Source organism: Drosophila rhopaloa, unplaced genomic scaffold (genome assembly GCF_018152115.1).
Source record: "Drosophila rhopaloa isolate 14029-0021.01 unplaced genomic scaffold, ASM1815211v1 contig_115, whole genome shotgun sequence".
NCBI classification, from domain to species: domain Eukaryota; kingdom Metazoa; phylum Arthropoda; class Insecta; order Diptera; family Drosophilidae; genus Drosophila; species Drosophila rhopaloa.
In genome coordinates, this window is record NW_025334990.1 from 15,028,970 (window position 1) to 15,044,759 (window position 15,790).

The 15,790-nt window shown below is 39.5% G+C and overlaps 1 protein-coding gene across 1 annotated transcript; it reads left to right on the forward strand.

Moving 5' to 3' along the window:
* The first annotated feature begins 14,301 nt into the window (after positions 1-14,301).
* On the forward strand, positions 14,302-15,621 carry LOC108052865. The gene is made up of 2 exons (XM_017135378.1): positions 14,302-14,619; positions 14,724-15,621. The coding sequence occupies exons 1-2, from the start codon at positions 14,380-14,382 to the stop codon at positions 15,540-15,542; spliced, it is 1,059 nt and encodes a 352-aa protein (XP_016990867.1). The 5' UTR covers positions 14,302-14,379; the 3' UTR covers positions 15,543-15,621.
* The last annotated feature ends 169 nt before the right edge of the window (positions 15,622-15,790 follow it).

Consider the following 15,790-nt stretch of genomic DNA (forward strand, 5'->3'; position numbering starts at 1 on the left):
ATTTTAGTTCTCCTACTTTACCAATTGAAACTTTATCATTTAACTAAATTCTCTTATTATATTCAAACAAGTTTTTATGGCTTTTGCTGCATTTGGAATTGTTTCTGTTTTACATTTTATTACATGAAATAATTTTCAATAGCTATGTATAAGTGTACAACAAATATGGAGGACACTTTAAAAGGGCACTTGTTGTAGGCAATTAATTAAAGTTGTTTCTTTATATGTATGTTTAAAGTAAATTTAAAATATTTATCATTTGAAAATTAAATAAAAAACAGTTTTTAAAGGAATTTATCACTGTAAAAGTCTTCCAAGCCAAATATCAATAGGAATATATTTAGTAAATAATTTAATAGACTGCAAGCCTCTTATTTAAATATCAAGTTTGATAAACAATAATAACAGACAGAAAAACGAAATATTTATTTAATGATAGCTACTCCAACCATACACATTTCTAGTTTGACATGCTATCTTCTGTCGAGAATCAATGGCAGAGAAAAGTAATATTCCTCCTTTCCACGTCTCAGCAATCAGCTTTTACTTTGCTTTGATGCAGTGACATCCTTGGATGGGTTCTTACTTACATTCATTTTATTCTGTTGCATTTACTTGTAAAATTTAATATATACAATATTAATTTCCATCATAAAAAAGACTTTTGTGGCAGAGAGTGAAAGATATGGATAGGTTCTGTTGCTGAATGTCATAAATGCTGCACGAACAGCACACTCGGAGATGGGGAATGGAAATAAAATAAAATGTAAGCCCGAGAGTAGTAAACCGTAAAGCTCTGGCCGGGAACAAAAGACAGGGCCGAAAGCAGTTACACAATTTATGCATGGCTAAGACCCCCCGCCCCCTCCCCCTGGCAAATTCCAAAAAAAAACCCCGAACCCCCTGGCATTTTGTTGCATTCAGCGCCATCTTAGAGAGACTCTCGCCTGCCTATTGTAAATGCAGCTTAGAATTTGTTGCAAATAAAGTGAAATGGCAACGGCTGCTACGAGATTCCACATCCACACTCACCCCACGAGAAGTCGGGAAAAAAGGCCAGAAAAGAAGGGAAAAAATTGGCAATTTAACATTTGACGTTTTCTACGAGACTTGTTCAAACAATATACTTGGGAATTCGTTTTAATGCTCTGGCGGGGATTGACGGGGTCAGTAGTGGTGGTAGGTGCGAAGGGTTACTTTCCAGCTTTTCTCCGACTTTCCTTAGCTTGTACGGCGCAGCCCGAGGACGTTGGCAACTTGCAATAATGGCTTTAAATTTTTATTAGATGACGACGCTTATGCGCCTTAGTTGCCTACAGTTGTAGCCCTCCCCCTCCCCCTTCTTGGACTTCAGGACTCCAGGAGTCCTGGTCTCCTCGACTCTTGCAGCCTGAAATGTTGAAATGTTGTTGAGAGTTTCAGGCAGTGTGTGTGGACGTGTTTGCCAGTGCATGGCAGTTGTTCACGGCGCACTGGCCACGTGTTCAGGCACACTTATGTGTATATTAGTAGCCAGCAGCAGGGAAACACCATATAGTCGACTTTCGAACTGTTCATGTATAAATATATATAACCTAATTGCCAAAAATAGGACAAATAGAAGAAGTAAAAACAGGTGCGAACCAAGTCGATAAAGAAATACGCTTGTTAACGAGAAATCCCAGAAGCTTCACAAATAATAATTAAGATTAAGAAAACAACCTAAAGGACCTGACCAAACATAGCGTATATGTTTTTAAGTCTTCGTTATCCTTCTTGTTTCTAACAAAATGTGTCGTTAAAAGACTCAAAGAAAGGTGCAATAATATTATTTATGGTACTCTAAACTTATTTACAGCTTTCAAAATAATTAATTTTTGTATGGTCTAGAAAAATAAACCTATTTTTATTATTTACCATAAATACTTACAAATTCAAGTGGCTACAAACTGCAATTTAATCGATTTAAGTAATATAATTCTGGATAAATCAGAGGGCCTAGAAACTGTTTCGATTAATTTGTATATAAAATAAGTGAGTGATAATTAAAAACCACTTTTTGTTTTCATAACATTTTTAGATACTCCATAATGAGACCTCAGTAAAACCTTAAAAATAATTTGTCTCAAGATGGTCCTTTAGTTTTTCTCACTTTCAATTTTCTTCACTTTTCAAAGCATACTTTTCTGGGGGCACATTCGGAAAATTCGCCATTTTGCCATTTGGGAAGTACAACAAAAGCGAATTAAAGTGTTTGCGAGAGTGCGCGTTTAGTTAGTTGCCCCTGAGCGTATGCTAGACTTTATTTAATGCGGCTGTTGCCTGTCGACTAATTCGCATAATTACGCGCTTATTATTTTTGCCAACTGTCGCTGTTGTATCTGTAGTTATATATCTGCATCTGGGCCCGCCAGTCTCCTATCTCCCATCTCCCTCTGCCCCGCCCTGTTGCTGTTGCTGTTGCTGTTGCCGTCTCCCTCTGCGGGAAGCGCGTAATTTTATTTAGCTTTGCGTTCAGAGATGTAATTGTATTATTTGCTTGATTTTATTATTTGCTTCGAGGCCGCAAACGGCACAGCCGCACCTAGCGGCCATAATTAACCAAATAAATAAAACTGTCGAAAAGCGTCGACTGTGGGTGGGCTTTATTCGCGATTTGGCGTTTATCTATGGGTATGTTGTAAAACTAATACGGTAGCCACGGCACACACACACACACACACAGACACACACACACACAACATTGTCACATTTTTTTAGCCGACTTATTTGCTATATGGCCCGCGGTGTTTATTTTGGGGTTTTTAATGTCCTGGCCTGCAGGGGCCAAAGCAAATTAAATGACTGTCAAATGTTGTTTTATTTCAGCTGGCTGGCTTTGTGTTTGCGGGACTGCTTATTGGCATGTTTGCGAATTCGGTTTTGCAAATTCAGTTTGCTTGTTTTGGCACTGGCATTATGAAGTTGTGAGCATAACTAATTGAAAAGTTTTTTCCCCACTTTGGTGGCAGATTTTATCTTGGTCAGTGTGAGATTGTCAGGGCTTGATTACATTATATTTTTATATTTATCTTCCTAGCGATAAGACCACTTAACGAAATCAATAACCCCATTCAAGAAGTCACTAAGATTAAATGTAAAAAATAAGTGTTATTAAATTTAAGTCTCCTTTTGTTTAGTAAATTATTATCTTATTCTGAAAAAAGCAACTTAGCAAATTTTAATAAAATAGTAAATAGATTAATTAACATTGTATAAAGTAATTTTCCAAGGTGTAATTAAGTCGAACTTGGACAAAGGCCTATAAACTATAATTTGTAAGCCAATGGTTATTGAATTCAATCTAACAACTATTGTGTGATTGACTTTCTCTCTGCCCTTTTTCGGAAATAATTAATTGGTTCGGTTGTGAAAGCCTGCTTCAAAGTAATCGGCAATCACAAAGCATCTGGGGCTTATGAAAATTAATTTAATCACTTACCAAACATTGCCGAAGTCTAACTTATTGACGGCTTAAGGCACCGGCAAAATCCCTGTAGCCAAACACAAAATGCACAGCCCAACTGGCGGATGCTGTTACAGCCGAAATCGAATTGCCTCCGACAGAGTTTTACCTGAGGGCCTCGCTCACCGCCAATAACCGCAGCAAATTACATTTATTTAAGTTCCGTCACATCAAACGTTTACGCTTCCGAAAATTCCGCAGGGGGTGGCATCGGCCCATAATATGGCCCATAACTCAGGCAGACAACCTTGAGCAACAATTGCCCATCTAATTCACTCAGCTGCTCAACTGCTCACCTGTTACCTGTTGTCTTGACTTGGCCCATATTACCCGGCTACGTCATGATTGGCATCATCGGCTGACTCGACTGTTCTGCCGGCGGCGCAGTTAATGTTGTCTGATTTCATTAGCGCTGCGCAGGTCTTACCTTTCCGCTCTTCACCTTCCGTCCAAATGGCGTATTGACACTTTGTGTCTTCGGCCTTAACACTCGGAGGTGCTGGCGGGTTCGTAAATGACCCCTGGGAATCATTTTTCCTCTGGTAAATAATTCTTTTTGAACCAATTTTATAGGATCAATAAATAACTTTTTCATAAATGTGAGTGTTGAACATGTTTTAATGAAAATGATTAAAATACTCTTACGATAAATCAATGTTTCTGCTTTTCATGTTCAATTAAATATTTGAATCTTTAACCTAGGATGTAGTAGAAAAAGATTTCATGTCAAAAAACACTATAGACTTTTCGCTAGGTTCAAAGTGTTTTTGAATTTTAAGTATTAAGATTTTAATGTAATTGAAAAGGTTAAAAAAATCATTTAAGATAATAAAACTTCAATTCCAGGACTCTGTCTTACAACTGATTTCTAGTATTAAAATTTAAATGTCTTCTGAATTAATTTGTAAATGCGCTTTAAGAAGACTAATTAAATTCTTTTATTTTTAAACATTTAAAATGTATATATGAGCCTCGTGTGTTTTTTAATTACCATATCGGTTTTTATTTATATTACTGCAATGTGTTGCTAACCATTCTGTAATTCTGTAAACTATTATAATTGGTTTTTGGGATCACTTTCGTAAAGTATACAATTAAATAATTATCATGAATTTATAACAAGCAACCGAACGGGTCCCATTGAGGGGTTAATGAAAACACGTGTAATTTATCTCTTCTCCTCTTTCGGTTTCATTTTCGCCCATCTGGTTCGCACGGCAATTAACCCTCCAAGAGCCAAATGTCCCGCCACCACCCCCTTGGCCATTTTACATGAACTTGAATGAGGTTATTATTGGTTTTGCTTCTCCTGTTGATATTGTCGTCGATGGCTGTCAATATTATTGCCCCCGATACTATAATCGCATTTGTATGTTACTCTTTATGGCCATGTATTTATTTATTTCGGAATTTTCCCACCCATTCCGCCCATCGCATCGACTGCCGCTTGTTGTGGCTAATTTGCTTTTATTATTCGCATTAAATTTTATGCTTACGTTTATGGATTTTTCTAATAAAATGTCGAGAGCAGAAATTGAGACGTTGCTCGACAGTGCGAATTAGCCGAAAGTGTTTTCATATCATTTTGTGTCGTGCATTTTAATGTCCAGTTTATAGGGAGCCAGCTGCTTCAACTTCATTGGATTTCCCGGATTCTCCAAGGCCTAAGGCAATGATTAGGAATTGTTATCATTCATGGAGCGTGTCCATGTTTTTCCATGGCCGATTGAATAAAGGGAAAACAAAGGTTAAAAGTAAATGCAAAACGATGTATTTACATGGATAAGAACAAAAGATATTGTGAAACATTACATGTAAAGTACACTTGTTGATAACCGAAAAGCACTACACGATTTTCTATCTTAAATTTATAAATCCATATTTGAATTTGGTTTTTAAATTTCTTAGCAAATCTGGTGCATTATATTATATCACTGGTTTCTTAAATACAGTTTAAAAGCTTTTTTATTACAAAATATATAAAAGCATCTTCGTATTAATTAAACTTTTAAGAGCAAGCTGCTTGGCAAACTTTTAATGGTAAGTCTCAGGGTATTTGTTCATTTAAGTTTTTACCACGCGATAAAACAAGTTGCAGCAACACTGTTTCTGAGTTACTCAAAACATTTTATGGGTTAAACATTAGACTTATAAATTAAGCCAGCTGATAGAAGCTTTCATATTTATAAAATATCTACAAAATTTCAGTGAAACTTGTAGAATTTATAACTCTGTACTTTGTTGTTCCACGCACTTCAATATTTAAGCTAAGTAAACATCGCCTCGCCCTCCTCACCTTAATTAAATCTGGGGGGAAAATTTCAATTATATGTGTGACCTATCAGTGACAACAAATAAACAAGAAGACACCAAGTGAGGCCTGCTACACAAGTCCTTCCTGCATTTGCATATGTGTCATAAAAACGGGCAACACATAACTCCCCCCGCCTCGAAATCCTGCGATACTGGTACTGTCGCACTCGCTGTCGTGTTTTCCCCATTTTTGCCCACTGGCAACGACCCCGCAGCTGGGGCGTTTGTTTTTTATGCCACACCTCGATGCAAATCATTGCCACATCTGACGCACATGTGGCACGTAACAGACAAACAGACGCACAGACAAGCTCTCGTTGTCGTGGTCGCTGCTGCTGGATTTGTCTGTTTTGTGATTGTTCTTGTCGGCGGTTCGGGCTAAAGCGGGCTCCACCGGCGCTCCAGAGCCCCATCCCCCTACCCCCCCCCTCCCCTTCCCCATCCCCTTCCCCCTTCTCCATCCCCCTTCCCCATTCCCCATTCCCCTTCCCCATCCCCATCGCATCCCGCCACCATCAGTTCTCCATACTTTGCTGTGACATTCTGTAGGCGCTATGGCGTGCGAAATTGTAAATTTTTTGTCAGAAGGGACCCCCTCCTCGAATCCTATGTCCATTACCACACCGAAAAAAATTAGAAAATGTAGGACAACAAAATTAGAGTGAAATACATCAAAGACTGGTAGCTCAAAGGACCACACAATTATTTTTTTGATACGCAAAACCAAGGGTTTTATTAAAAAGCTTTGTGAAACTCAATTCACCTTTACACTTTGTAGTGTAGACAAAATAATTTATTTCGGCCGTTCCATTGCTGACATACAAAGTTATTATTATATTTCGCCCCATCATTCCTTTAAAAATTTGGTTTGCAGTTCAAGATCAGCAATATTAAAATCAGCATAAACCATAAAAAAGTTCCAAATATATTAAATATGAATTACTAACATGATCATTAATTTTTTATATAATTGTTCTAATTCTTAAAAGACTTAACAATTAGGAAACCAAATGAATAAATCTCGGTTCTTGAAAAAACAATAAGTTTGCACTATTCAAGTTCTAATGTGACAAAAGTGTTTATAAATATTAGTTTAAAATATTGACTTCCGAAATATAAATTTCCCACTTTTTCCAGTGTAAGTCTACAGCGTTTTTTGTTGTCGTCGCTGTTCGGTGTGTATATGCATTATTAAGAATACACTCAGCTGTCAGCAAGTGAACGTCTGGTGTCCCAATCTCTGTTTGCAGTTGTGCTCCTCCAGACAGCGATGATTCCTTGGGCATCCAGTTCCACAGTCGCAACCTCAACTCAAGTCAACCCGGTGACTTTGGCCCCGTAGTCGACCTATTTGAATTTTTAACTTTGTTTGCCTGGCTTTTTTCGCGGGTGACGATGTTGCAGAGTAGGATGAAGGAATAGGGGTCCCTGATCCGAGGGTTGTCTAGTCAAGGTCGCGAACTAGGTCTCAAAACTGGCTCTTTGAAATGTCAGGGGACTTAAAGTCATTTTTCTAAATCTCTCCGCTGTCATATTCGGGATTCCCCCTTAATCGCCGTGATGTTAATGACCAGCCAAAAAATTATTGAACTTATAGCTGACAGATTTTAGCTTTTCGCCACTTTTCTCCCCCTAAATGTGCTCAAAGTTTTGCTTCATGTTTTTCCAGCTTTTTCCCCCTTGAAAACGTTGAGTTTTTCACACGGCGCTTGACCTGCGCCTGGCATTTTTCGCACAGAGGGCTTTTTGGCCCCTCACAAAAAAGCGAGGCACAAACATCATTTCATATTTCCAGGTAGAGAACCAGCTGAGTTGCCGCTTTGCTATTTGCTTTTCATTTATTAGAAAAAACGCGAGTGCAACTTCCGCACTCGGCCATTGCACACGTGTTCACAAATATTTGCGGTACGTGGCCGCACACCTTTTTGCCCAATAAACCTCGGGTTTTGTGGAAAATAATTTGATGCTATTTTCTTGTATTTTCAAACTATGTTTTTGATAATCCAAGGGCTTTGGTTAGTTACATTTCGTCAATTTTTTGATGAATGCACATGGGTGTTACTATGATTTTCTATATATAAAACACTGCGGGGCATCTAGCAATTTTCCAAAACCATTTTCATCGCCTCGCTTTGGCATTTGATAATTTCGCCATTTTCATTGCTGGACGTGGCAATTTGATTTTAGTTTTCACCATGATGCCACGTTTCGGCCTTCCATCGACGGTTTTTGGCCACGTTTGAGAGGGAAATTTAATTTCGAGGTGAAACCGTAAAATGTTTGGTTTGGGGTCGATGGGTTGAGATCGTGTTTGGTCTGAGTTGCGATGGGGTGGAGGTGGTAGGTGGTAGGTGGGAAATGTGAAATGGGGGGTCAGAGGTCGGGGGTCACTGCTTAACGTTTGCCGATACTTAAAGCTGAAGCCCGTTTTGCGGTTATTGCAAACTGTTTGGCTTTGCAGCAGCATTTTGCTGTCATTTATCGTTGCCTGCTGTGCCATTCGATGGCTAGGAAAATGCGGTGAGGAAAATCCTGTGAAAATTGTGAAGGCCAGGGAGGGGTTTCATAGTGTGTGAACTGTCATTTATTGTTGTCTACTTTCGGGGCAAATATTTGTGTGCTCGCCTGCTTTTCGACTGTCGTTTATTGGTGATTACTTTTTGCCGGTTGATTTTGCTGTTTACCATGGAGAACTTGCCCCATTGTTGGGTTAAATGCATTTTCTATTATCTCTGCAGTGTGATGGTGCACATAGGAGCACACGGATGCCATTTAAATAGTCCACACTTCATTTATACTGACCTCCATCGCAGCGTTTCTTTATTGACTCTTCAAATGCTCCCACTCGACATGGAGTTTTACCACTTTTCTGGACTACTCACTAAATTTTAAATACATTGGTCTGCCTCATTATATATTCAAAATTTCTCACAACCAAATAAATAACCAAAAACTTTTAAAGCAATGTTTTATGCCACCCCATTATTGTGTACAATAATTATGACGACCCACATTTATTAAAATTAAATGGCAGTCTCTGGAAATTTTGTGTCACCTTTTATCAGTAACCATTTTCTGACCATATTTATATTTTTAGGCCTCTTAAGTATCTTATGTTATGTAATTAAAGTATAGCTTTACATTTAAATTATCTTAATTCTGAGAATCAATTATTTTACTATCTATTTTACTATTATTTGTTCAAACTTTAAACTTTAATAAAATATACATTTATATTTAAGGTCAAATATTTTTGAATGATATCAAATATCTAATAAATAAGAAAATTGGCATTTAAGCCCTTGCATGACAAACGAAAATGTGAAAATAAATACCTCCTGACTTTTACCCACTCAATCTGACTGCATTTAAATTTCCTTGTCCTAAGCACTTAACGACAATATGTAAATGATGCGATTGTCTGATGAACATGAACGTTTCAAATTTCGATGTGCAATTTTCTTAAATTTCTGCCTCTGCTGCCGAACGTGGGCAAAACCATCAATTTATTATATAGTCTCCGTTTAAGCTGGCCAATTTAATAGTTGACCAGGGGCGCTTCGCCTGTTTTTGTTGTGCTGTCTGCTGCTTTTTGTTTTTCGGCCAGGCACTGGCTTTTGGGCGATATTGGTGCATGAATTTCTAGACCGGCTATTTATTATTGATAGCGTTACCCTTTAAGCGCACACTTTATGGTATTTTGCAGTGTTATCTGTATAGTCCAAGCACCTGGATGGAGGAGCTTGCAAAATTCAATTGCATATTGCTGAGGCGCTCAGCGCTCAAGCGCACAAAAGCCGACGGGGGATAGTAAAATATCGGGGATCGGGCAATGTGGATTGGGGATTGCGAGGTTGGGGGTTACGGATGGGTATGGGTTGTAACTTTTCGACCGGCTGCAAGCCCACTGCACCGTCATGCAAAGCGGCAGAAAAATAGTCTGGCAAACTTGCCAGTCAGAAGGAATCGCAAGGAATCGCAGATAGACAGCTAGTCAGCTAGTCAGACGCAGAATCCAGCAGAATCTGCTGTTTTTATTTTCTCCTTTTTATCCTTTTTTTTTTGCACTCGCCCTGCCTTTAAGATTTTTAACCACCCGCACACTCGCACTTACGACGCAAACTTGTCGAAAATATATACGAAAATTGTTTAACAAGTTGAAGGCTGACTTGCCAACTTTTTCACCTGCTCAGCTCAGCTTTTTGGGTGCAATAAAAAAACATCCTAAAAAGTGTGGGGGGGTCGACGAAAGTTTGCAATGATCCATAAGTTTGCCGTTGCGCTTACAGCTGAGGAACATTTTCCGGGCAACTTCAGTTTCGGCTTTTAATTAAATAATTTCTGCCAACAATGCCGGACAGCTGGCTGCATTTATTGTGCGACTACCAACTCATTCCTCCATCTTTCCGATGTGCAATTATTTCGGCTTGCAAAATATTTAACTGCATTTCCTATTGATTTTTGTGCTTTGTAATCAAGTTGCCTGCGAGGCAAGCAGGAAATTGCCGATCTCCTGCAATTGTTGTGCCCTACCTAGGCGAGAGTTCCCTGAAAGACACACTCCGGGGCCAAAAGCAGGAAGTTGTCTTCCCCGGCTCCAACCTAGTTCCAATCCCAATTCCAAGCCCGATCCCCCTGCACAAACACATGCCTCTCTGTCAATAGAAAGAAATGGGGGGAGGGAGGTGAAAGTTGGTCGGTCCATCGTTTATAGCAATTTCATTTGACTTCTCGCTTGTGTTTGCCGACGGTCAATAAATGAGCGCAATATTTGGACTTTGATTCCTGCGGCTAAACTGACGACTGTGAGACAGTTGCAACTTGCAGGTGGCCGGTTGTCAGTTTAGAGCTCAACAATGGACTTTCTGATGCACATACATACATTTACCGGCAAAAGTTTGTCTCTCACACTGAAAAAGTTATCCTAATCCTTTTTTGTGGCAGTAATAGTTGGTCTTTGAATATATTAAAGCTATTATTTAGCTAAATCATTGGGTTCCTCAATTATCTATTCATTAGGAAACAATGCTAAGCCACAATCTTTATGTCCATATAAACACTTAAAAAGAAAAATTGGTAAGTAACAAAAATACCAAAAATTATAGTTGCAATTTTAACAAAGTTTTTATAATTTTGTTGAAATGTTTATAATTTCCTATTAATTGACATCGTTGGGGCTCTTAAATGTTTATGTTATTTACATAACTTTACTGATTTTAAGAATTCGCATTTGTTAATTATACAAACGTTGTATTTATAGCTCATATCGATATCTCTTGGGCTAAAGAATTTGCGCTTAATTATAAAGAAGAGATGAATGCCACTATGGTAATTAGACAGATAGATAACTAGCATAGTTAATAAACTAACTATTACGTACACAAACGACGAAATTGACTAATGCTGGATTTAATTGACAAGGGACCTGCTCAAGTTGTTGAAAATTTAAATTCCAAGCCAGAGACTTGAATGAAATATTAATAAATGCCTAATAGCTGGCAATGGATTTTCGGTCTACTAAAGCTCAGGCCATTTGATAAAGCCCATAAACATTAGACCCAAGTAGCCAGCAGTGTGTCGTGATCAATGTTTTTGCCATAGTTTTTAGATGAAAAATGGCATTTGCTTGATGCTTAGCTTAAGTGACAGGCCAAGTGTCGGGCGGAGGTGCTTGGAAAATGCCTGGAAAAGCCACTTGTCCGAACTTACTTAACACATGGCGACACAACTCAACACAGACACAAATGTACATGTGCACACACAAATACTGTGACACAAATGAAGGTGTGTGGCTGCGCAAAGTATGCAGCACTTTTGTGGGAAAACGTGGTCGCCAAGATGTTGAAAAATAGTACAGAAAAAGAACTGTTGAGTGGGGGAGGAGGGAGGGGGAGGGTGGTTAATTCGCAGCACACAACAATGCAGCGACAACAACAGCAACAACAACTGTGGCAATTGTAGCGCCAGCTTTTCAATTGTATTATGACAGCAGCTGCACCTGCAAGTATGCAGTGATTGTGATTCTTTTTCTTTTTTTTTTTTTTGCTAGTTCACTCGCCTGCGAAACCCCTCGAAAAACTGTAAACAAAGAGCAGGACAATAGTCGAGGGGGTGGTGGGTGGTTATGGTGGGGGGTCCTGGGGTGGAAATGCCCTGCCATGGCATGTGTTCATTGTCCAAGAGCAGTTCATGCTTGGCTACGCATCCCTGTGTACGAGTGCAAGTGTGTAGGGACAGGTCGGGCCAGTTGGCATATCAACTGGTCGGACATGGTGTAAACACGTTTAATGTTGTTGCCGTTGCCGTTGCCGTTGCCGCTGGCATTGCATGGCTGCAGTTGCTCCTCCTGGCCATGGAGCTCCTCCTCTGGCGCCGTCTCCTTTGCCACGTTTAATTTAATCTACTGGCCAAAGCTACAGCCGCTACCTTGACATGGTCTGCACTTCAATCTGCATGTACCGAGTACAGTGGTGACTGGCAAACCCAAACCACATCCTGCCCACAGGCAAAATTCCAATTGTGGTTACTTTGTGTAAAGGCAGTCCAAATATTTCATCATTTCAAAAGGTTTCTTACATTATAGATGGGCTTCACTTACTGTAGTCACTGTTTTCTACCTACAGAACCAATGTATTATTTAATTTATCATTTATAAACATAACAATTCAAATGAACTCCCACCAAATAATCTTACAGGTGCAAAAATAAAACGTAAAAGTTTGTCATCTAAAACTCTTCTAAAAGCCATTTTCCAGAAAGTTAAAAACTAAGCGTTATAAATATTATAAGACTCTTAAATATTATTAAAACGTTGTTGAATTTTGTAATGTAAATGTAAATAGGAATTCAAAATATCAAAATTTGAAATTTTGAGTTCTGAAATTTTGTTTTGATAGAGACAATGGGGTTTTATAAAATCCACTTTAGAGAGTATTGACTGTAGTTTGTGTGCTGGCTGCTCGAGTGCACCGCAGGTCCATTTAACTTAGCTTTGGCAGTGGCAGTAGTTCTGGCCCAGCTAGCTAGTTGCCTCCTTGGCTGGCCGACACGAGTCGACTCGACACGACTCTACTCTACTCGGTGCATCACTCAAACGCCGGGGAACCCCCGAAAACCCCCAAACGAGGCGACAGGAATGCGTGCATGGCAGTGGTAGTGCAAGTATGAGTGTGGGCGGCGTAATTTGCATGGTCAGCTTGCAGTTTTGGGACACACACACACACAGAGTGGCAAGTTGTGCCTCGTCCCTGGCTTAATTGCATGCAGGAATAGCAACTACAGGAGAAACTGCCCTACAGGAGCAGAAGCCTCATCAGCATCGGCAACTTCATCCAATTGAACCCCCCTGCCCTCTCCCCCCCAATCCATACAATTTCCTGGTGTAAGCGATGCGTCCCTTTAAAGTTTCCATTTTTAAGTCCCAGGAATAACAGAAAAAGGGAGAAAATGGGGCACAGGATGAAAAATATCAAGAATATGCCAACGATACTCACCTTCGTTTTGGCAGGTGATTATGCCGCACGTGGTCCGACACATGGACCGTGCTCGTTATACGGAACATTACAAAAAATTATAATATACCAGTGTCGGGACACGCAAAAAATTAAAGGTCCACCCACATTTACACTTTTTTTTCCACCCACTAGACAGACATCAGAGTTGGAGTCAAAATCAGACAATGTGCCGTGCATATGGCTCCGCATCGGTCGAAAAAAGAGCCAAGTTTACAAATGGCACAGCCCCTGGCTGCATAAACGATGGCATTTTTCTGATTCTCCAATTTTTTAGTTGCCATGCGAATCATTTGCAAGCGATTTAATTTCAATTGCATGGGCGTTAATCAAAGGCAACAAAAGCCAGCTCAGCACAAAAAAAAAAACGATGAAGGCGCTTTTCAGTCATTTGGTAATCTAAAAGAAACAAAAGACATAATATTAATAACAGCAAAGAGCGAAGAGAACATTTTCCAATAAAATCACTGGTACTTTCTTTTCAATAGTTGTTGTCAGTAGGTTTGATGAAAAACTGCCAAGCGGGTATCTTTAAAGTACTTTGCAAATTATTTACTTCGAACTTTATAAAATGTGCTTTATGATACAGGCCAACTTACGGAGTACTATCACCTTATTTCAGAGTTTTCAGTTTTTCAGAGAAATTTTTAATTTTTCTCAAATTTAATGAAAGATCTGAAACCCTTTAGGAATTTATATAAGTTGTATTATTTCTGATTTTAAACAATAAAATTCCAATCAAAATTAAATCCAAAGAGTTTAATAAAAGGACATTTTTGACGTTCTGAGTTCTTTATTAAATCAAAGCATTTTAATGGGCTTTCAATCTAATTTTAGTTGGATCTTATTTTATTATATCCTACAAAGTTTGTTTGGAATTTGAAACTTTGCGCGCATATTATCTTTTGATGTAGTGGATACGTAGTATTTTTATGTGCACTTTTATACTAACCAGATATAATCGGTATCTTTTCACTAACGCCACCTGGCCTCACTAGCAAACATTAGGCAAAACAAACTGGCGATTTTTTAACACTTTTTTCTATCTTGGCGCGATTTCGCTGAGAAGAAATGAATGGAACACGTAAAATAAAGTCCCTAAAGACCATTCGCTTGGGCGACGTATTGTACGACGAGCAGAAACGTCTTTTAACACTGTGCCGTAGTTGCGAACGCCACTTTATGACGTTCCAATCGTTCCAAAACCACTTAACCGACTGCTCGGGCCTTAAACATATAGTAACGCCGGTTGATCCACTCACCTACGATGAAACCAAGCGGGAAACGAGACTGGTTAATGGCAGGCAGGAGGTAAGGATTCATAAAAACAACTAGGTAGAACATGGGCCATGTTATAACTAGGTTTTCCTTTGAAACTTCTTGAGAATCCTGATATTAACGAACGCTTTTTACAGCTCTACATCTATGACATTGAGGCTGTGAAGAGTTCTATCAGTGCCAACAGCGTCATCGACTGGGAAGCGGAACTGGAGGATCCGCGCTGGTACACCGACCCCAAGCCCGCTGTACAAACCCTGCCCAAAACTAAGTCCAAGGAGAATGTGGTAAAGGAGTATCTAGTTCAGTTGACCGAGGAGCCGCCGGAAATGGAGGTGGTGCCCACCAAACGTCAGCGTAGCCTTAGCGATCTCCGCCGACCCATTCTGACTGCCCAGCAGCAGCGAAGGTCACGTATCAGCCTTCCTTCGCCGCATCCACCAACGGCAAAAACGAAAAAAGACACCATCCTGGTGCCCAATGTTCTGGAGGACCTAAAGCGTCTGCAGGAGTCGCCCGAAAAGAAGAGTATAGCTCCTAAAGTGTCGGAATCTCCAAATGAAACGCGTTCAAGGGCTGCCAGGACATCACAATTACCTGCTCCGAGGACATCACACTTATCTGCTGCAAAGACTTCACAATTACCTGCTCCGAGGACATCCCAGTTAGCTCCTCCAGTGGCATCTGAAAAACCTCCTCCTAACACATCTCAAAAACCTGCTCCTCCCAATGCAGTTCTCAATGAATCTCCACCCTTGGAAAGCCCACCCATCGATGGCACCCAAAAAATCCTCAACAAATTGAGAGCCTGCGGTGTGGACGTGAAACGGGGAAATACCCTACTGAATGTAAATCCCTCAAGTGAACAAAATCCAACCAAAAACCAAGAGACCCTGGACATAATGCGAAAGCTGCAGTCAAAAGGTATTAGATGCACCAAAGTCAAAAAACCATAGGGCTGATAGTTGTAATTGCTTAGCTTAGGAAATGTTTTTACAATAAAACATGCCTCTGGAGGCAATGTATTAGCAATTTAATGTTATTTAATGTTTCTAATGAAGTTTACAAAGGGCAAGGATTATTTTGTGTTGGAAATTTTTCCGGGTTTTAGAATTTGTTTGTCAAGTTTTTTATCAACTCGTTCATTTTTAAATATTTATGTGCCATTTTAGGTGTGACCGTTTACTTGGGATATCGACTATCG